Source organism: Squalius cephalus (genome assembly GCF_949319135.1).
Source record: "Squalius cephalus genome assembly, chromosome: 16".
In the NCBI taxonomy this organism is placed as follows: domain Eukaryota; kingdom Metazoa; phylum Chordata; class Actinopteri; order Cypriniformes; family Leuciscidae; genus Squalius; species Squalius cephalus.
The window spans coordinates 11,161,090-11,182,543 of record NC_137137.1 but is presented as its reverse complement, the minus strand read 5'-3'; the positions used below and the strand labels follow the sequence as shown (position 1 = coordinate 11,182,543).

Genomic DNA, 21,454 nt, shown 5'->3' with positions numbered 1-21,454 from the left:
GTTTCCGGTTTTGGGCTGGAATTGACACACAATGAGGAGTCGGGAGCAGCCGCTCAAAAGCCTTCTGTAAATAAACAGGACCTTTATCAGGCCGGTGAACTATGGAGAATCAGGTAGAGTATGAAACGCTTTTGCTGTTGCATGGAGTGAAGTCAACTTTTGTAAGCGCGCGCTTAGAGAAATCCACCATTGCAACTGAATGTGGACACTTGGGGCTCGTGAAAGCAGCGGATCGGACCCATATAACCCCCCTCCCTCCTCTCTCCCTCCTCTCAGCTATCTGACTCGAGCTGGCCACGCATATTAAAGCTACATCGGTATTTGGGGACATCAGCTCAGCCTGAAGGGCTGGATGCGTGCGCCAGCTTTTGCAGTGCATGTACCAGCAGAAACACAAAGGAGAGTGTTTTTGTCCTGTGCTTCTCTAGTCCGGGAGTCACTACACAGTCTGCGGCTTTTATTAGAGGAAATGAGGAACATGCATTTCCATGTATTAGTGTTCCTGACAGAGCACGCACACTGAAGGCTGAGGGCATTGCACAGGTTTGCTCTGAGGGTGGGGGTCCCTGAAGCGGGAATCTGTCTCTTTCCAAGGCTAATTAATTGCCCTTTTATGCAATATGATTTATGAGCAGCACCAGGAGTGATCATATGCTGTAGTAGATGAATATCATTGCCATAACATCCTGGCTATTTTTACACGTTCTGCCTTGTGTCTGTGATCTGCAGTAGGTTAATTGCTTTTGCTGCAACTAAATTATTTTAGAAATAAACTTTTTCTATTTTTAATATTATTATTATTAACGTTGAATGTGTCCCATTCCAAAATAATAAAGCTGTCTCTGTGTAGAAAGAAAATCATATTACTTTTTCGGCTTCATGTTAATGAGCAGTTTTTAATGCAATAGCAGTGCCAGTAATTGTAGTGGTATTTTTTTTTGGCAGTTTGACTTTTTACATTATACTGTTTTGTTTTATTTTTAAATGAACTAGCATGATGTTAGTACTGTCATAATAAAACTCTTAATGTAGAAAAAAAAATCATTTACTGCTTAATATTAATGAGCTGTTTATCCAGCTCTTACATCCATTATCAGTCGGATGTATTGTTTGTACTGCTTTAATTGCAGGTACATGAGCTTGATACTTGCGCATGAAAGCAAATCTCAAAACAAAAAGCCTAACCTATTTTTATTCAATGTGCTTTTAGAAAGGCAAGTTGTGAACTTCTGTTGTGTCCCTCCACTTTTCAAGTAATGATTTTTGTGAAAAATACTGTTTCATTCATGCATGTTTTCTAGCCTTTGACAATAACATTGCAGCAACTCTTCTGAGACTTGTTGTTTTGTCGTTTGCCTATTGGCTTCGCACGTGACCTGCTTGTTGTTGTTTCTGTGCTTGACTGATAATCTGTATCATAGCACTGACCTGAGATGAATCCAGTCTGTCACTTTTGTGTCTATTTCGCATCTTATAACAAAAAGGGGATGTGGGTGAGTGTGTCTCTGCTGGGGATTTGTGAGACCAGGAGCCAGTGGTGTTTACCTGTTTAATCTACTCTTTTCAAAAAGGCCTTTTGATCTTTTTTACCCCCCTTGGGATTAGTGCGGTCATGTGTTGAATCTCTTATTGTGTACTGTCCCATATTGTGTTCATATTCGGATGGTCATGTTCCTCTCAGGCGGAGTGGAACAGCTTTTATGTAGGTAGCGTTTGTAATCGTTACAAGGCAAGTTGCTGTGATGAAATTACACATGACAAGTTCTGGAAAAAGAGCAGTGTTTCTTGCCGTTGAGGGTAGCCAGGCTTTTGTATCACTGTCTGTCTATATGTGACACGGCTGGGGCTTGTGGGTGAGTGAATGAGAGATGGACTCATAGGGGTTATTCTGATGCTTGGCAGCGTCTCGGACTGGCTGGCAGGTTTTGGCTGAAGGAAATGGAAGTGTCAGCCAACCCAGGGCTTTATGGTGAAAGGCCAGACGGCAGCCAATAAGATTTTCCTCATAAGGCCGGCCCGGGACACATCAATCCGACTGTTGGGCCGTTTTTGAGCGTCGGTCTGCGTCTAGTTGGATGCCGTCGGTGTGAGAGAGAACTCTTTTGAATGATGAAAATAGACTATTGATTCCTGCTGATATTGACAGATGTTAACTTGCACTTGCAAGTCCTTTTGGTGTGTTCAAGCACAGTTTTTTGGCCGAGACGCAGCCGACGTGAGATGACAACTAGGGATGCTAAAAGTTAATCGACTATCGATCATGGGAATTTTTGTAAATTGACATCCCTTGCGACAACACAGTTAGCTTTCGTCGCCGCCTGTTCTTTGGCGGCGGCTTGGTGTGTCCCGGGCTTTATGCTTACTTTTCAGGAAAGTAACAAAAGAAAGAAGCGTGTCTGGAATTGATCTTATTGTCTATCCCGGTTCTTAAATCTCCACGAGTTCAGGGGCTCGAGTCAACAGCAGCTGCTGAGCATCATGGGCACCTGAACCCAGTCTGGCTCGTCTCCACCTTATGTGGGCAATGTTCATTTTTCCTGGCTGCTTTTCAAAAGGAATTCCCTTGATGGCTTTTTCTGGCCATTTGGCAGAACCAGTCGATGATACAGATGATTAGCTTGAGCATGTGAATGAAAGGTATTCTTACTCCAATTTTGGTGTCTAGAGGCCTTTTATTAGTAACTCTTCTCTGCTATATCAGTTTTTTTCACCTATATGAATTCACTCAATTAAAACAGTCTTCCACAAAGAAAATTCCCTACAGCTTGATGATTTACAAATGTGATGGAATCATTTTTTTGTAATACATATTTTAATGTAAAAAAACAATAAATATATAAAATATAAATAACATTTAATGTTTATATATATATACATACACATACACACACACACACACACACACACACACACACACACACACACACACACACACACACACACACACACACACACACACACACACACACACACACACACACACACACACACACACACACACACACACACACACACATACATACATACATACATACATACATACATACATATATATACATATACACACATTACACACACTTTACTGTCACTTATATGTATATGTGTGCGCGCAACTGTGCATATGCCACTGGTCTTCTCTACTGAACTTCAACTGACCTCAGCTTTATTGAAGCATTTCATTAATATGTGTTTCTGTGTTTGCAGTGCACGGTTCAGGTAAAGCTTGAGTTGGGTCACCGGGCCCAGCTGAGGAAGAAGGTGACATCAGAGGGCTTCACCCATGACTGGATGGTGTTCGTGCGAGGCCCCGAGAACAGCGACATTCAGCACTTTGTGGATAAAGTCGTCTTCCGGCTGCACGAGAGCTTTCCTAAACCCAAGAGGGGTAAATTTCACAAATCAGATATTGCACCACAACTCGCAGTTCAATCTTCAAAAACAGCATGCGAGAGCCACATGACATGTTACACATCCTGAAGTGCGGCATGCTTCTTTTTTCAATATTTGAGGTTAGGGTTGGATCAGTATCAATTTTGGCTTGGTACAATAGCAGCGTCTAGTATTCTGTTGCTGATACTAAATCAATACTTTAGGCAGCAAATAAGTAGCCTCGGTTGACTGGTGAAATGAAACTATTGCCAGTGGATTAAACATCAACCCATGTCACTTCATGCATTCCAGGTGTCACATGTCTTGGACTAACAGTGCTGGTCTACGATAACCTTGTTTTATACACATTACTTGATAAGGGATATTTTTAATATGTACCATTTATTTGATATTATTTTGTTGATAATATAAAACCAGTTGTTTCAGACTGCATTTCTGCTAGTTGGTTCAAAACACAGATTCCAAGATTTGTTTGCAAAATTCATTTTATAGTGTGTGAATATTAATTGGGTCATGCAGATGCTGCTTGGTAACATTCCCGGAGTGTCCAATTAGGTCATTTTAATAAAAATGAATGAACTGTGTTTTCGGCACAGTCAGATTCTTTTACTGTATTTTTGATTGAATAAATTCAGCCTTGGTGAGCATTAGAGACTAAAGAAAAAACATTAAAAATGTCATTGTTATAAAGCTTTTATTTGAATGTGTAACTATACAGTATATGCAGCAATTATCAGTTAAATAATTCATGTTTTCATTTTAATGTCAGTGTGCAAGGAGCCCCCATACAAGGTTGAGGAGTCTGGTTATGCTGGATTTCTGATGCCCATAGAGGTCTATTTCAAAAACAAGGTGAGGTATCTGAGTCTCTTCCTGTATCTCTCCTGTCCTCTTTTGATATTGTCTCTTGTTCTATAGTTTTTCTTTTTTCATTTTCAATCTGCACACATCCCTCTCTCACTCTGTGACTCATCAGAGCATCAGCTTCTCTTTCTCTGTCTTGTCATTTGTGAACTTCCCCTCACTGACATTAAGCTGGCACCATAGAGTGATTTTCCTTATGAGCTAACTGGCATAATGCGAAACAATTACACTCTTTTTTTCCAAGCCCACCCGCTGGCTCACAGGCTTGTGATAAGCAACCGTATCTGTCGTATCTTGTCTGAAAAACATCCCCGGCCTTCAGAGAGTCTTATTTTCCTGAGCTGTTTTTCAGCAACTCATAGATTTCTGCATGCTGAGGGACAGAGATAAAAAGATTGAGTTGGAGTATGTTCATCTGGGTGTTTGATTTGTAATTCTGATCTTTGCTGAGGTTTTGCTTTTGAATAGTGAATGAAGCACTGGCTGAGCCCCCCATGAAAGAAGCCTGAGAATCACTCCAGTTGCTGCTCTATTGACTCACTTCAGTGCTTGAGTTGCTCATTAAAGGTGCAGTAAGCGATTTCTGAGAAACGCTGTTGAAAGTGGATCGGACAGAGCACCACAACACTCTTAGCCAATCAGCAGTAGAGGGCGTGTCCACTCATCCAGGAGAGAGAGTGAGCTAGAGGAAGACTTGAAGAAAGAGAGATGGCTGAGAGAGATTACTGAAGAGAAAAGGTCAGGGGCCGTATTCACACAGAATTTTAAGGCTAAAAGTAGCTCCTAACTGGCGAATTTAGGAGCAACTCCTAAAAATAATGGGCGTGTCACTCGTAACTTTAGGACTCCTAATTTTTTTGACTAAGAGTAATTCACGAAGGATTTTAGCCCTAAAAGTAGCACCTAAGCCTGGGACAGCTTAAAAGAAGTCGAGAGGATTCCTAACTCACTAAGACCTATTCACAAACCGCTTTTTGTGGCATTTCACGTTGCGATGTTTTGAAATGCGTATGCGGCGGCTACAGGAGCTTCCAATCGCGAGGGAACAATTTTGCATTGTAGGCATAACTAGGGATGCAATAACGCCACCAACAACAACCAAAACTAGGCTACTCATTGCATGTAAACTAATTGTAACGTATCATTGTGAATCAAATTAAAATGTTCTTCTCTTTGCAAACGTAGGCAGAGGCACATAGTGACAGATTAATTCAATAATGTTGCAAAGATATCGCATCAATCCATATGTTTCATTAGGCTACTAGGCTATTTGTTTTGCCTTACTCTTTATTCATTTAGGCTATTTATTCAGTTATTCATCATCTTCCGTCCTTCGCACTACTTGTGCATTCTCAGACCTGTCACTCATCATCGTAGGGGAGGTGTTTGGAATCATTCCCGCGTTACAATCATCAGCCAATCAAGGTGGTCACTTCAGTCAAGCTCGTGCATGAGTAATGACGTCATCCATAGCAACGAAGACTCACTCTTAGTTTAGGAGTTGTCATTTTTCTTTACTAAGAGTAGGTCTGAAAGGCGTTGTGAATAACTTTTAAGAGAAAACTCCTAGCTAAAATCTTTTAGTGCGATTTAGGAGTACTCCTAGTGGTAAGATAAAATGCTTTTTGAATACGGCCCCAGAGGAATATCACTGGTAAAAGAAGGGTTATGATCAGGCAAGAGCTTTAAGACTCTTGTTAATATTAGAAAAACTTTCCATCTCTGGAGAGACCAAAGTGGGAAGGCCTGACACCGACGCAGAGGTTGTGTTTTTGCTCATCGTTGGTTTTGCTGTGTTTCATAAAACCAAGATGTGCTGTTGTTGTAATGTTAGCTATAGTAACAGCCTAGGACAGTTTTGAGTTTTTGTTCATTGTTCATAGTTCATTGTTTGTCTGGAACTGGTGTGCTGCTGGTGACTCTTGCTTAGATATACAGCTGTATGTACAGTTTTTTGTTCTTCCTTGTCGTTCGTCATCTTCGCTTTATTTTTCGTGAAGCATTATTTTGCTTTGCTTCAGATATGATGAGGTGACATCCGCTCTTGTATTGCATGCTTGTGCATTTTGGGGGCGGAGCAATGAAGGGAAGGGTTTGTGTTTGTTTGGGTTGATTTCAGATATCAATTGTGTTTCTCAGAAATCACTTACTGCGCTTTTAATATGAAATCATTTTATGGAATCTATGAATATTGCCATTCACACAGGAGGAGCCAAAGAAGGTGTGCTTCAATTACGACCTTTTCCTCAACCTGGAGGGTAACCCGCCTGTCAATCACCTGCGCTGTGAGAAACTCACCTTTAATAACCCCACCCGGGACTTCCGTCGCAAGCTGGTCAAGGCTGGAGGGGTGAGTGGTGCATTATGGGATTTCTTTTCCCCTCCTGATAATATCTAGCACAGCTTATTAAGGAAAACTGTACATTTTTGGTGTATGTGCTCTAATTTCTCATTCAGATTATGGTGGTCCCAGAGGGAGCAGAAGTAGTCCCGAAACCCAGCCCAGATTACCCCATGCTTCCAACCATCCCACTTTCTGCCTTTTCTGACCCTAAGAAGAGCAAGACCTCACAAGGATCAAAGGTCTGTAAAAAAAAAAATTCGGGGGGAGGGTCCACAATTCTGAGATCAAATAGAAAATCAGTATTAAACCTGGAAATAAATGTTTAAGGATTAAGAATTTTTTTAAACAGAGAAAAAGCTGTGATGTGTAATATATATATATTAAAATGATGCTGCTGTTCAAAAGTTTGGGGTCAGTAAGATTTCTTTTAAAGAAATTAATACTTTTATTCAGCAAGGATGCATTACATTGATCAAAAGTGACAGTAAAGACATTTACAATGTTACAAAAGATTTCTATTTCAAATAAATGCTGTTCCCTTGAACATTTTTCAACTTTGATAAATATTAGAAATGTTTCTTGAGCACCAAATCGACATTTGAATGATTTCTGAAGGATCATGTGACACTGAAGACTCAGCTATGCCATCACAGGAATAAATTATAAAAATAATAGAAAACAGTTATTTTAAATTGTAATAATGTTGCAGAATATTACTGTTTTACTGTATTTTTGAGTCTTCTTTCAAAAATATTTAAAAAAATGTACAGACCCCTAACTTTTGAACAGTAGTTTAAATTACGTTAAGATATAATCTAATTAAATCAAATTAAATTCTGATTATAGACTTTTTACCCAATCTGTATTTCTTCTCAAATATTTTATCATGCGTGAATACCGGATACCTGTCACAGCTTTCCTCTATTCTTCCTTTTGTTTACTTCTAAGCAGCAGATTAGATCGTTTCAGTGTGAATTAAGGGTCCATCGTGTAGGACATGTGTCATATCTCTATTAAATGAGCTTTGCTTTATCATATGCAAGCACTGGCGCTTTGTATGGGTCACTTTGAGGCATCTTTCATTAGTGCAGTAAAGAGGGGCAGTTGCTGTGATTCTCTAGTGTTGGACGTCTTCCAGCATCCCCATTAGCTTTAACAATCCTAATCTCAGCACAGCCTCATTAATACAGCAGATGACCTTTGTGTGAAGGAAGGTCACACATGGGTAATAGTATCACAGTTAAGACATGCTTTAATGGCCTTTTGTGATTATTTTATTATTAAAGGTGTCAAACTTTGTGCTTTATCCCTAGGATCAGTTGTTTGGTTGTATTTGACAATGTGTCCATGGTAAATGGTGAAAGATAGTAATATATTATGGAATGATTACGCTATATTAATATGAGGGATGATCAAAATGACTAGTCGGTTAATTATTATACATGTTTATTATCCGTAAAATGTAAAAAAATAAAGAACATGATGGTAAATGTACAAAAAAGAACTATGGTAAATGTACACTACTGTTCAACGTCAGAGACTTATTGTAAAATATAGATATATTTTTAAATATGCTCACTAAATAAAAAAATACAGTAAAAACAGTACTATTGTTAAATAGTATTACAATTTAAAATTACTGGTAACACATTACAGTAAGGTTCCATTTGTTAACATTAGTTAAATACATTAGTTAACATGAACTAACAATGAAAAATATTTCTAAAGCATTTATTAATTTTAATTAATGTTAATTTGAACATTTACTAAAACAATAAATTGTTACCAAATAACTGTTTTCTATAATAATATAAGAATGTTATTTCTTTCTGTGATGGTAAAGCTTAATTTTCAGCATCACTACTCCAGTCTTCAGTGTCACATGATCCTCCAGCCATCATTCACATATGCTGATTTGGTGTTTAAGAAACATTTCTTATTATTATCAAAGTTGAAAACAGTTGTAATATTTTTGTAGCAACAAATAAACATACCCTTTTCAGGATTCTTTGATGAATAGAAAGTTTTGCAAAAATGTCTTTTCTGTCACATTTGATCACTTTAATGAGTCCTTGCTGAATAAACTTATTAATTTCTTTAAAATATATATACTAATAAAATATGAAATGATTCAGTTTGCAGATGAATGAACAAGAATGTAATACTAAGTACAATCTTGATGTTTCTTAGATAACTGACAAAGCTTAAGTTTGCTTTAGAATTGTACTTCTGTATTGTGATGACTATTTGTGACCTATAATAGGGCTTTTCACACTTAAAATAGCTAACCCTGGGTCATTCTAAACCCCAGGGAAATGGAATACTGGGTTATCTCGCACGTTTCACACTGCTCATCATTTACCCGAGGTTAACAATTCAAACTGTATTCACAAGCTGACGTTTCACACTGCACATTCCTAAACACTGGGTTAACATACTCATTTACATATTTGCTGTGTCACATGTCATTGATTGGACGAGTGCAGCATGCGACCTGTTTACATAAAGGCTCTAGCATTGCGCTTCTTCATTACACACTGCCAACTGTAATAGGTTGTTTTTTTTGTTTTTTTTTATGGACTTTTCGGACTATGAAAATATGACTGAAATTCACTCCTATTCTTCACTTGTTTTCCATCGACGTTTGACACTTTTACTATTAAACGCTGAATTGACTGTATATATTCAACGCACAGTTTCCTTGACCCAAAGCATCTGATTGTGGCACACAAATTGTTTTCGGTTGCTTAGCACAGGGGTGGGCAAACTTTTTGGCTCAAGGGCCACACTGGGTTTTAAAAATTTGACAGAGGGCCGGCCCAGTAGCAGATTATGAAGCACGATCTCATGAAAGTGCGTATCTATACCACAAATTTTATTTCTCGTGCCATTTATATGCCAAAAAATTTTTTTGTTTGTTTTTTTGCGTGCATGCTACACACTGTAAACCCCTTGGTTAGGATTAGGGGTGTGGAGTGCGTGCCTATTATACGCCATAAAGTGCATATCATATGCACGCGAAAACATATTATGCACTACAAAAACAATTCGTGGTATTCGCACTTTCATAAGATCGGCTGAGCAAACAGACAACGTGTGGCAATGTCTGTGCGAAATTCAACAACTGAGAGACGACATTCTGACAATACATTTTTTTTTATGCTAGATATCCCCCATTTAGCATGTTTTGATGTTAATTTTTAAAGATGTTAGATAATTATAGCCTATACTTTTTAAATATTGTTTATCCTTATTATTATTTAATGGCCTAACAGTAAATTAGAAACAAAACATCTGCAAGTGTACACTTAGAAGAGTAAAAATTACCTACGTTAATTCAACTTTATTAAAACTGAATGGCAATTTGCACTTCCAAAAGTCATACATTTGTGGAAATAAACGAATATACTAATTTATTTTAAGAATAATAAAATAAAAAATAAAAGGCAAAGGGAGATCAGAACATTTAATGAAAAAAAAAAAAAAAACGGGTTCTGTACATGGCAGACAGGGGAGCGTAGTCGAAAGCCGGACGATAAAGGTCGGTAAACGGAATCGGGCAGGATACATCCACAAATCCAGAGGAGCAAAGAAACTAAATAGCAGACAAATCAAAGGAAAAACTAAGGTGTGCAAGCGGTTACCAAACATTTTTTTTTCTCATTGAGTTTCCAAAAAAGGAAAAAACATTAACGTGCAACAAGTCTATGCGCTCAAGTTGCTGTCTGTTTGGTTTCCATGGTGACGCGTCATTGCTTGTTACGTGACACACCGCAGCCACAACAGCGCTGAATGAATGATGATCTGCTTTTATGTCATTTTTCCTTTTTTACATTTGTTAGCTATGGCATGCAATATCTGATATTCCAATTGTCAAATATATGCAACGCAATATATATATATATAACGCAAAGTATTGCAAGAAAAAAGGCAAAATTAATGCGATCTTAAGACAATTTTTTTAAATACTCGGCGGGCCGGATTAAACAGCCTAACGGGCCGCATGTGGCCCGCGGGCCGTAGTTTGCCCACCCCTGGCTTAGCATCTAGTTTTAACAATCTAATAGCACATTGTTTCCCACTGCAAACATTTTGCACCACAATGCGGGGTTAACGCCACAAAAGCGGCGCTAACTCTGCTCCGGATCAGGGTTTCATAACCCTGGGTAAAAAGCAGTGCCAACTCCTTTTCTAAATTGCAAGTGGTTAAAAGTGAGGTTTAGAATGACAATAAACCGATGTTAATCGCCTTGTGAAAAGCCCTAATGATTATATATTGCACTGCCTTGTATCGTTTGCTAACCAAAGGTAGAGTTTTAAACCGTAAAGACTAAAAACAAACACTGTTTCCTGTAGGAGCCCAGTAAAGAGGGAAGCAAAGTGACCAAATCCCACAAAATGCCCAAGGAGCATCGAGAGCGGCCACGAAAAGACTCTGAAAGCAAGGCCACATCCAAAGGGGACGGTGACCGAGATGGCGGCAGCAAAAGTAGCCGTGACCCTTCCTCATCTTCATCCTCATCATCTAAGAAAAAAGAGATCAAAGTGAAAGACGAGAACAAAGTCCTGCCCAAAGCTGCTTTCAAGGAGCCCAAACTCACGTTGAAGGAGTCCAAAATGGAAGGCATGTCTCCTAAAGGAGGGGGGGCAGGGTCGGCGGGTGGTGGAGGGGGAGGTGGAGTGGCCGACGGAAAAGCCCCTAGCAAACGACCTTCCAATGCAGAGTCGCCCAAACCTAGTGTCAAGAAGCCAAAGAAGGGGGGTTCAGAGGGGTCAAAAGACTCCAGCAGTGGGGGATTCACCGGCACCTCCCCCCGGACCGCGTCTTCCACCACAGTCTCCTCGGGATATGCGGATAAGAAGGCCTCTAAAGAGAAGGGACGCTGGGCCAAGAGCAAGTCAGAGACCCAGGAGGTCAAGGAGTCCAAGAAGCCTCCGGAATCCGATGACTCCAACTCGGATGATGAGGCCTCGTCTAAATCTGAGGTTAGATTTATGTGATAATAGTTTTTTTTATAAGATTTGTTTTGGATTTTAAATCAAGAATGTTTCACTATAACATTTGTTTAAAATAAGTCAGGGGATGGCAACCTTTTTAACTGTTAAATTAAATTAGATGAATTTTTTTCACAATAAAATGTATTTATTCATTTATATAAAATAAATCAGGGGTTGGAAAAATTAAGAAAGTGTAAAATTTAATTTAGCATTTTTTTCCACAATAAAATGTATCTATTTAAAATAAGTCAGGTAATGGCAACCTTTTTAACATGGTGTTAAATTGTATTTTTAGACAATGAAATGTGTTTATTAATTTATTTAAAATGATAAATAAATGTATTATGAAAAAAATACAAATTAAACTTAACACTATGTTAAAAAGGTCGCCACCCCCTGTGATAAACATAATCTTTCATTTGTATCCTGTCCACTCTTTCCCACAGCAGTCAGCACCTTCCAGCCCGTCTAATTCCAGCTCCAGCTCAGAGTCTAGCTCCGACTCAGACTTTGAGCCACAGCAGAAACAAGGCCAAGGTAGGATCTGCTCTTTTACTGCAGGGAGTGTCCTGATAAGCAGCAGTCAGATCCATAAATAGATTTCCCTACTATACTTTAACTCAAGGTTAACAGACTGCTGATTTGATCGATCACCATGGAGAGGGTTAAGGATGTGTCAGACACAGGCGCTTCCTTAAAATGAAGGAATGAGGTTTTTTTTTAGAACGGTGATGTGGGTAATTTGTCATTGGCTTGCTCCCATTTTAATTTGCAACAGCCAGCCTGACACAAAACATTGGCTTAACTAATGGTGTGAGTTTGGGGTAAGACATTTGTTTAATCTAACCAATGGCAGATGGGAAGAGTTTTAAGGAAATCTGTTTGAAAACTGTCACTATTTTTCAAATTCTGTTTGGTTAAGATAGTGGCACCGAAATTACGCGAAAAGTTTGAAAGTTAAACCAAACCACGTATATTTTGCAAACGCTCATTCTGGTCTTTGGTTTGTAGGCCCGCTTCGCACTATGGTGGAGGACCTCCAGTCGGAGGAGTCTGATGATGACGATAGCAGCTCAGGCGAAGAGACGCCAGTCAAGAACAACCTGCCCAGTCGAGACTCCAGGTCATTCTCCTTCTTTTCTTGTCAATGTTTGTTTAAGCAGGTCTTTCAGATGCTTTAAGTCCCTGTAATCAATGTTAGCAGAGGCGGAGAACGGATTTGTTTGCTCAGAGTAAACACTTCACTTCATACGCCTCTCTTTATTCTTCATCTCACTCAAGTGTTGCTGAGCCGCTTTGAAAGACTTACTTTTGCGAGGCTGGAAGTGTGAGATGAATGCTAGAATAGGGTTTTCTTTTCAGTGTTTATTGTGTTTACAATTATTCTTTCAAATTAAATGCTGCATACAATTAAATCCGAATGACTACATTTCACGGGACAGTCCACCCAAAAATGTGCATTTGATCATCATTTACTCACCCTTGTGTTGTTCTAAAACTGTATGACTTTCTTTCTCATGTGTAACCCAAAAAAGATATTTGAATAATGTTGGTGTGAAAATGGTTTCGGTTCCCAATGACTTTCATGGTATATTTTGTCTTTTCTATGGAAGTCAATGGGAACCGAAACCGTTTTTTTTGTTTTTTTTACCAACATAATTCAGAATAACTTATTTTGTGTTCTGCAGAAGAAAGTAAGTTATACTGGTTTGGAACAACACAAGGGTGAGTAATGACAGATTTTTACTGGAATTCTTGGGTAATCCTATTAACTTCCTCACAGGGTTTAATTGTTTGATGTTTGCCCCTCACAGACTGAGTTTAGACAGCGAGAGTGACTGCAGTGACGGGCCGCAGCGTCCCAGTCGAGAGCCACCCCCTCAGCCACAGAAACACAGCTCCACCAACAACAAGGTGAACTGATACTCAAGATCGTATCAGCTTCTTGTTAAGCCTTGACTGCCGTCCAATTTGTGTTCATTCATTCAGTCATGCCGATCGTTCAATTTACAGCACACAGTTTTGCTCCTTTGAAACTTGATTGTCGACTGTCGGATGATGGACGATTGGCATTAGTTTTTGGATTACGCTGCGCCCAGTGTTGAAATGAGGTGGTGACACGCAGCTTTTGATCCACTGACTGTGGAATGCTGCTTAACTGGGTGCTGCCAGTCGGATCACCAGGATTCGGAGCGCTCCAGGCGCTGCTCCACTATTGCTGGAAAAACACTGCCATAGATCATTGTCTTGATTAATCATTCTTTAAACCTCTTCTTTAGTCCATTTGTATGATTTTTCTTTCTTTTTCTCCATTTTGTTCCTTTCCTCTCTGTTTGCTTTTGCCTGTCTATCATACAGGTCACGGGCAGAAAGAGTCCAGACCCTTGTTTACGTCAAGAAAAGGTCCTGAAGAAGGGATACGACAAGGTAGGAAGGGTAAATCAAACTTTTAATTTTTCACCTCAAGTTATTTCTATCTGATCAACTCGACCCAACTGGACCTCTGTTCCAAAACCTTGTGAGCTGTCTTGCTGTCTTCTGCCCACTTAGGTTCCCTTCTAAGGGATGCTAACTGAAATGGAACCTCATTTGCAATTGATTTCAATAGTTTCTACTAACATGTTGCTAAGCTAATAGTGATACTCTAAAAATACATAACACACAAATAGTGGGGAAAATATTTGATTAATATTCAATAGTAATAAAAAGTATTATTATTGAATTAATTAAATATAAAATAACTATTATTATTATTATTATTATTATTAATAAAAAATTATAAATACATTACAATATATGTTATTGTATAAAGTATATAATGACCAACAGTACTCTTATTATATAACAATTCTTATATAATAAAAAAAAAAAATTCTTATAAATAAATAATAGAATAACAACAAATTATTATTGTTATTATTATTAATTTTCAAATATGAATAATAAAATAATATATATATATATATATATATATATATATATATATATATATATATATATATATATATATATATAGTTTAAATTTATTATAATTATATAAATACATAATAGAATAATAATAATAATAACTTATTATTATTATTATTATTATTATTATTAGAAATATAGGTACCTTTACAATAAGGTCTCATTTGTTGACATTAGTGAATGCCTTAACTATCATGAACTAACAATGAGCAAAATATTCTTGTAGTATTTATTAACCTTTGTTCATGTTAGTGGATAGTGCAGTGACTAATGTTTACAGATACAACGGTCACACTTTATTGCTCACTACTATTAACTATGACTTTTGACTCAAACTCCTAATTACTGCTTACTAATAGTAATGTAGTCAAGTTTTGGTATTGGGTAGGATGTAGAATATGGTCATGCAGAATAAGGCATTAATATGTGCTTTATAAGCACTAATAAACAGCCAATATATACTAGCAATACGCATGCTAATAAGCAACTAGTTAATAGTGAGAATTGGACCCTAAACTAAAGTGAACCGATACAACTTTTGATCTTAAATGTAGCAGTAAATGTTGAGATTAACATAAACTAAGATTAATAAATTCTATAGAAATTTTGTTCATTGTTCATTTCTAATGAAACCTTATTGAAACGTGTTACCAAAATATTTCATGAAATATCGATAATATTATATAAATAAAATATATAAATACAACAACTACTCTTACATAACACAATTCTTCTTCTTCAATTTAAAATTATTATTATCAGTAGTATAATAAGCCATCTTTTGAAACTGCCTCCGTCTCAGGAAATGCTGCCTAGGTAGGCAGCTCACTAGTTTTGGAGTTAAGGTCCATTCAGTCAGTGCACAAAGCATGACATCCTGCTACTAGTACTAGTTTGTAAAGCTGCTCTTTAGCTAATCTAATTTCAGTAAATGATGTTGCTTTTCATAGTTACTTTTAGTCCTTCCATACAAGCTTGTACAGGGTCTTTGGAGCTGCAGTAGAAACCGATCTTGTGTTCTCCTCTTGTTTCAGGCGTACACTGAAGAGCTGGTAGACCTTCATCGCAAGCTAATGGCATTAAGAGAGCGTAACGTCCTACAGCAGGTGGGTGTTGGTGTGATTAAAATAGCTTGCGTTTGTGTAAAAGCTTTGAACAAACACCACTGACCTGTTTCCTGCCTCCAGATCGTGAACCTCATCGAGGAGACGGGCCACTTTAATGTCACCAACACAACTTTTGACTTTGACCTTTTCTCATTGGATGAGTCAACTGTCCGTAAACTACAGAGCTACCTGGAGGCCACCGCCACATGACAGGAAGTCCATCATGGCTGGGGGGAGGGGGAGGCTGCCCTTTTTCACTTCTTTTGTCCTGAGAGGGGGCTGCAAAAAGGTGAAAATTGTTCGCAGGAAATGAAAACAGTGGGGAAACAAATCACGAAAGGAGTGAATCATACAGTATTTTGAGGAGGAAGTGCAGCTATGTGGCGTCTCGACTGCAAACCAACACTACAACACTTCTTCTCTCCTCCTCAATATCCTGTCGGACAGGAAGATCTCTTCTTAACGGGGCCAGAACTGCTAGAGGGTCACATTCGAAATCGGCTGGAAAGAAAAAAAAAAAAAAAAAAAAGTCTCTCTGTAGCCATACGCACTGATGCATCAAGGGTTGCAACCTTTTATATTTTATTTTTGTACCAATGTTTTTCAAGGTATTTTTGATTGTGGTCGGAAAAGGAAGCCCCACACGCCATGAATGTATCGCTTTTTATCCTCTAGGGCTAGTCTTAGTGCCTTTTTCACACCATCTCATTTGTGCTCTTAGCAATTACAGCAGTGTTATCTTTCACTCCGACTTTAGTCAATCCTTCGGTGTATGTGGGATACCTGGATATCGTCCCGGGGAGATTCCGATTTGTATGCCAATATGCATCAATCCTCATTTAGGTGTTCGCCAAACGGGCCTTAGAACTTAAATGTTGTGCATTGCTAGTGCAGCTTGTGAAAGTATTTGGAAGTCTGTGTTGGTCTCTGTGTTTTCTGTCATCATATCTGGTTTATTCATTAGACTAAGCGGGAGAGACAAAAGAAAAGGACAAGACAAGCTGTTTTTCTCTCAGTGGCCCCTACCAGAACAGCAGTCTGTAGATTCACTGTGCTTCTGACTCCGTCTCTCTCTCTCTCTCTCTCTCTCTCTCTCTCTCTCTCTCTCTCTCAGAGCGACCTACATCTCGGCTTCACTTCGCCTCTGTGTGTCCATTCTTATGCTAATAGCTTTAAGAGGCTCCGTGGCCTGAGCTGCAGACCACATGCCCTTAACTTCACCCTGCAAGAGTCTGGGAGTGCCGTTTGCATGGGTTTTGAATCTTCAACTGATTCGTCTGAATCTTGGTGAACAATAACGTTTATAACTTTGAAACGATTTGAGACGTTTGTGCGTTTTTCAGCAAGAGAATGATTGAGTGTTATGTGCGTGAACTTTTAACTCCCAGCTCTTGTTTTGTGAACTTTAACCTTTGACCGGATACTGGTTCGGGTCAGCCTGTCATAAAGGGGTGGGGCAAGAGGCAAAGGGGTGGAGTTCGGTGAACTTGAGTGGCGGCTCTGAAAAGACATCCCACTGAGTACACCCAGGTTTTTTTTTTTTTTTTTATATATATATATATATATATATATATATTATTTGAGGGGGTTATTTTTTTATTTATGTACCTCTGCACTTTTGGCTTTGTTGACTCAAGTACTTAATTGTCTAATCTGTATTTTTAAGAATTTTATACAATATTTACATGCAATATGATATTAATTTGTCAATTGTTTTGTCAAGAATTGCCAGTTTTTTAAGGAATTTTTAGTTGGGTTTTTTTTTCTCTGTATTAACACCATTATATCATGATAGACTGTAAACGTGACCATGAGAACTTGAAACTTGCTTCAGGCCAATATATGAGTTCATGGCAGGGTGTGTTTGCATATCAGATGAATTTCTACTAGCATCTGTTTTGTTGTAGCCTCATTATTATCCACTACAAGGGGGGACTGCATATTTGCGAAACGAACAAGTGTTTGTTAGTTTGTTAATGTATTTGATTTAAACCATGCTGAAAAAAAGTCTTAAGCTAGTTTGCTGGTCTTAGAGGGTTTTTTGGGTACTTGTTAGCCAATTCATCCCTCTAAGACCAGCTAGTTTAAGCAGCTTCCTTTTTTCCAAGAAGGAAAGTGAAGAACCTCTGTATTTTGTACATGGGATGCAGCAAAGAACACTAATGAAGGGGCATATATTTCACCCATTTTACGTAGACACACATGTATAGTAGACAGTCAGAATCTTATCTACAGGAGCTGGAGGAAAACATTAATCGACGGTTAATACTGCATCATTTTCACATAGTTCGCTTGCAGCTGCAGAGAGCTATCTTGTCAGTCAGTGGTGGTTTTATTTGTGTTTGTGAGCGCGGAAGGACTTACTGTATTTATCCGTGGGGTTTGGGGAGGTCTGGGTTTTTACATATGTTTTGATAACGTGGTAGAAAACCTTCCTTGATCTGAACAGAAGAGTAACCCTTTAGTATGACGTGTTAAACTTGACATACAATGCCACCATGTGGTCATATGATGCAAGTTGTAATAAGGGCAAAAGATGTTACTTTTTATGTTTTTATTGCAAAGTCATATTATGAATAAAGTCATTTGAGTACTGTTCACAGCGTCTTATATTGCTAGTTTTATTGTTAAGAGCCCGCTTAAAGGGACCGTTCACCCAAAAATTACAATTTTGTCATCACTCACCCCTTAAGTTGTTCCAAACACGAGTTTCTTTCTGTTGAACACACAATTTTTTTTATTTTTTTTTACAGTCTGTGACACTAAAGATATTTTGAAAAATGTTGGTAACCAGACAGCTGACGGTAGTCACTGACTTAAATAGTAGGAAGAATACACTATGGAAGGCTATGGCTATGGTCAACTGTCTGATTTTTGGGTGAACTATCCCTTTACCTAGCCTACAATATTTTTAAACTCCAGGTTAAGCTGTTTTACAGGTACATTTATTTGATGAAAATAGAGTAAAACAGTAATATTGTGAAGTATTACAATTTAAAATAACATTTCTATTTTAATATATTTTTCAATGTAATTTATAGACCTACCTTACGCTCACCTAAAGGATTATTAGGAACACCTGTTCAATTTCTCATTAGTGCAATTATCTAATCAACCAATCACATGGCAGTTGCTTCAATGCATTTAGGGGTGTGGTCCTGGTCAAGACAATCTCCTGAACTCCAAACTGAATGTCAGAATGGGAAAGAAAGGTGATTTAAGCAATTTTGAGCGTGGCATGGTTGTCGCTGCCAGACGGGCCGGTCTGAGTATTTCACAATCTGCTCAGTTACTGGGATTTTCACGCACAACCATTTCTAGGGTTTACAAAGAATGGTGTGAAAAGGGAAAAACATCCAGTATGCAGCAGTCCTGTGGGCGAAAATGCCTTGTTGATGCTAGAGGTCAGAGGAGAATGGGCTGACTGATTCAAGCTGATAGAAGAGCAACTTTGACTGAAATAACCACTCGTTACAACCGAGGTATGCAGCAAAGCATTTGTGAAGCCACAACACGCACAACCTTGAGGCGGATGGGCTACAACAGCAGAAGACCCCATCGGGTACCACTCATCTCCACTACAAATAGGAAAAAGAGGCTACAATTTGCACGAGCTCACCAAAATTGGACAGCTGAAGACAGGAAAAATGTTGTCTGGTCTGATGAGTCTCGATTTCTGTTGAGACATTCAGATGGTAGAGTCAGAATTTGGCGTAAACAGAATGAGAACATGGATCCATCATGCCTTGTTACCACTGTACAGGCTGGTGGTGGTGGTGTAATGGTGTGGGGGATGTTTTCTTGGCACACTTTAGGCCCCTTAGTGCCAATTGGGCATCGTTTAAATGCCACGGCCTACCTGAGCATTGTTTCTGACCATGTCCATCCCTTTATGACCACCATGTACCCATCCTCTGATGGCTACTTCCAGCAGGATAATGCACCATGTCACAAAGCTCGAATCATTTCAAATTGGTTTCTTGAACATGACAATGAGTTCACTGTACTAAAATGGCCCCCACAGTCACCAGATCTCAACCCAATAGAGCATCTTTGGGATGTGGTGGAACGGGAGCTTCGTGCCCTGGATGTGCATCCCACAAATCTCCATCAACTGCAAGATGCTATCCTATCAATATGGGCCAACATTTCTAAAGAATGCTTTCAGCACCTTGTTGAATCAATGCCACGTAGAATTAAGGCAGTTCTGAAGGTGAAAGGGGGTCAAACACAGTATTAGTATGGTGTTCCTAATAATCCTTTAGGTGAGTGTATATCCTCTTGTCGTTCTTGTCTTAGGACAACCTTGATTCACTTGTTTTGATCCACTTCTAATGTTGACTAGCCTACTATATATAAAGGTGGTTTGCATTGTTTTTAACCTAGGTTTATGAAGCCCTGATCTATATCGTGATTAACATGGTGAAATGACAATTCCAACTACCAACCCATAAGTTGATCTAAAATGTACGATCTTGTCTTTTTAATCTGATGCTAAAATAATCATACAACATTATGAGAAGCACAGCAACATCCCAAAGAGCATTTACAGTATTTCACTGAATTGGTAGGCTACTACACTTCAGCGTTGGGGAGTTAGTTACAACGTTACCTACTGTAATAAGCTTATTTAGAATTTTTTTTAATTAAATTAGTTACTTATGAAATGTTAGCGATTACAAAGGTGGTTACACCTGAATAATTCCTGTAAAAAGCTATGATATGTTTAATAATATTAATTTGTTGCTTTGCCTGTTTTTGATGTGTACGAAGCCTCCCGCCATAAAGGCCGTAGATGTGCTATTATTGAATTTGCTTAAACGTTTGAATTTGCAGGTTAACCCTGCCTGGTTTAAATGTTTGAAAATGATTAACAGTTGAAAACATTCGTTGGAAATTTAGTAATTAAATGTAATCAGTTACATTAATACAATAATTTAAATAGTTGTATTACTTAAGGCGAGACACGGCAGGCAAAAACATAGATATGCAGTGGTCAGGTTTGAGATTTTGGGCTAGTTTACTCCTTCAATATGTGTTTCTTTCAAGCTGCTGTAAAGAAAACGTCGAAAATATACATTAAGATGTTTATGACATTTTGTTTACTTGCGGCAGTAAGTTGAGTTTCTCCCGAATTTACCAAGAAGTTAGCATTCCACGCGACATGCAGAGTTCTGTTTACTGAAGTCTGTCATGACCGGTATCACTGTAAAGCTCCGAGTCTCAACGCTATATAACCCAAATATGGGCATTTCCTTTCTATCAGTAACCAATCGTGAATGTCCAAAGGGGGATTTAAAGCTAATGACGAAATCTCATTTAGAGCTATTTAAATCTTTAAATGCCGTTTTCTCAAAATGTTTTTTTGTCATTCTCCAGTACAAACATCTCAGCCTATGTAGCACCTATGTACACCAAACTTTCCAGTTATACACTTAGCAGTATTCTGAAGATATTTTCAGAGGGATTTGTTGATAAATCATTCCTGGCCTGATTTATGTGACATTTTAATCAAGAAAATAATGCGAAAATCGATTTTTAAGGCTATGGACAGTATATTTGGATTTCCTAGGTAATGAAAGCATATATCCTGAAATCCCTCTGAACTTGTGTGTAAACAAAATGAAAAAAAAAAAAAAAAATCACCTGACTTTATCATATGTTCTGATCTATCTACCGAAAATATATGCAAAATCGCGCATAATTAATGAGATAATGCATAATTTGCATAATTAAACATACACATTTCAAATATATTTTATATACTTGTGTAAGTAATCAACTG

At 38.3% G+C, this 21,454-nt stretch overlaps 1 protein-coding gene across 4 annotated transcripts; it reads left to right on the top strand.

Moving 5' to 3' along the window:
* Positions 1–12: 12 nt before the first annotated feature.
* On the top strand, positions 13–16,174 carry mllt1a (MLLT1 super elongation complex subunit a). 4 transcript variants are annotated; one of them, XM_079896101.1, is made up of 12 exons: positions 13–113; positions 3,205–3,385; positions 4,160–4,242; positions 6,461–6,604; positions 6,712–6,837; positions 10,955–11,584; positions 12,043–12,133; positions 12,608–12,719; positions 13,411–13,510; positions 13,955–14,023; positions 15,598–15,669; positions 15,751–16,174. In XM_079896101.1, the coding sequence occupies exons 1-12, from the start codon at positions 102–104 to the stop codon at positions 15,877–15,879; spliced, it is 1,749 nt and encodes a 582-aa protein (XP_079752227.1). In that variant the 5' UTR covers positions 13–101; the 3' UTR covers positions 15,880–16,174. The 4 variants fall into 4 exon arrangements, with proteins under 4 accessions (XP_079752227.1, XP_079752225.1, XP_079752228.1 ...); XM_079896099.1 differs by having other exon boundaries at positions 13,955–14,032; XM_079896102.1 differs by having other exon boundaries at positions 22–113; positions 12,046–12,133.
* The last annotated feature ends 5,280 nt before the right edge of the window (positions 16,175–21,454 follow it).

Bases quoted from the DNA above. Each gene is read 5' to 3' on its own strand.
- mllt1a (XM_079896099.1), top strand. The intron at 4,243-6,460 runs GTGAGGTATCTG...CCATTCACACAG, and splicing joins AGGTCTATTTCAAAAACAAG to GAGGAGCCAAAGAAGGTGTG. The intron at 13,511-13,954 runs GTGAACTGATAC...TCTATCATACAG, and splicing joins ACAGCTCCACCAACAACAAG to GTCACGGGCAGAAAGAGTCC.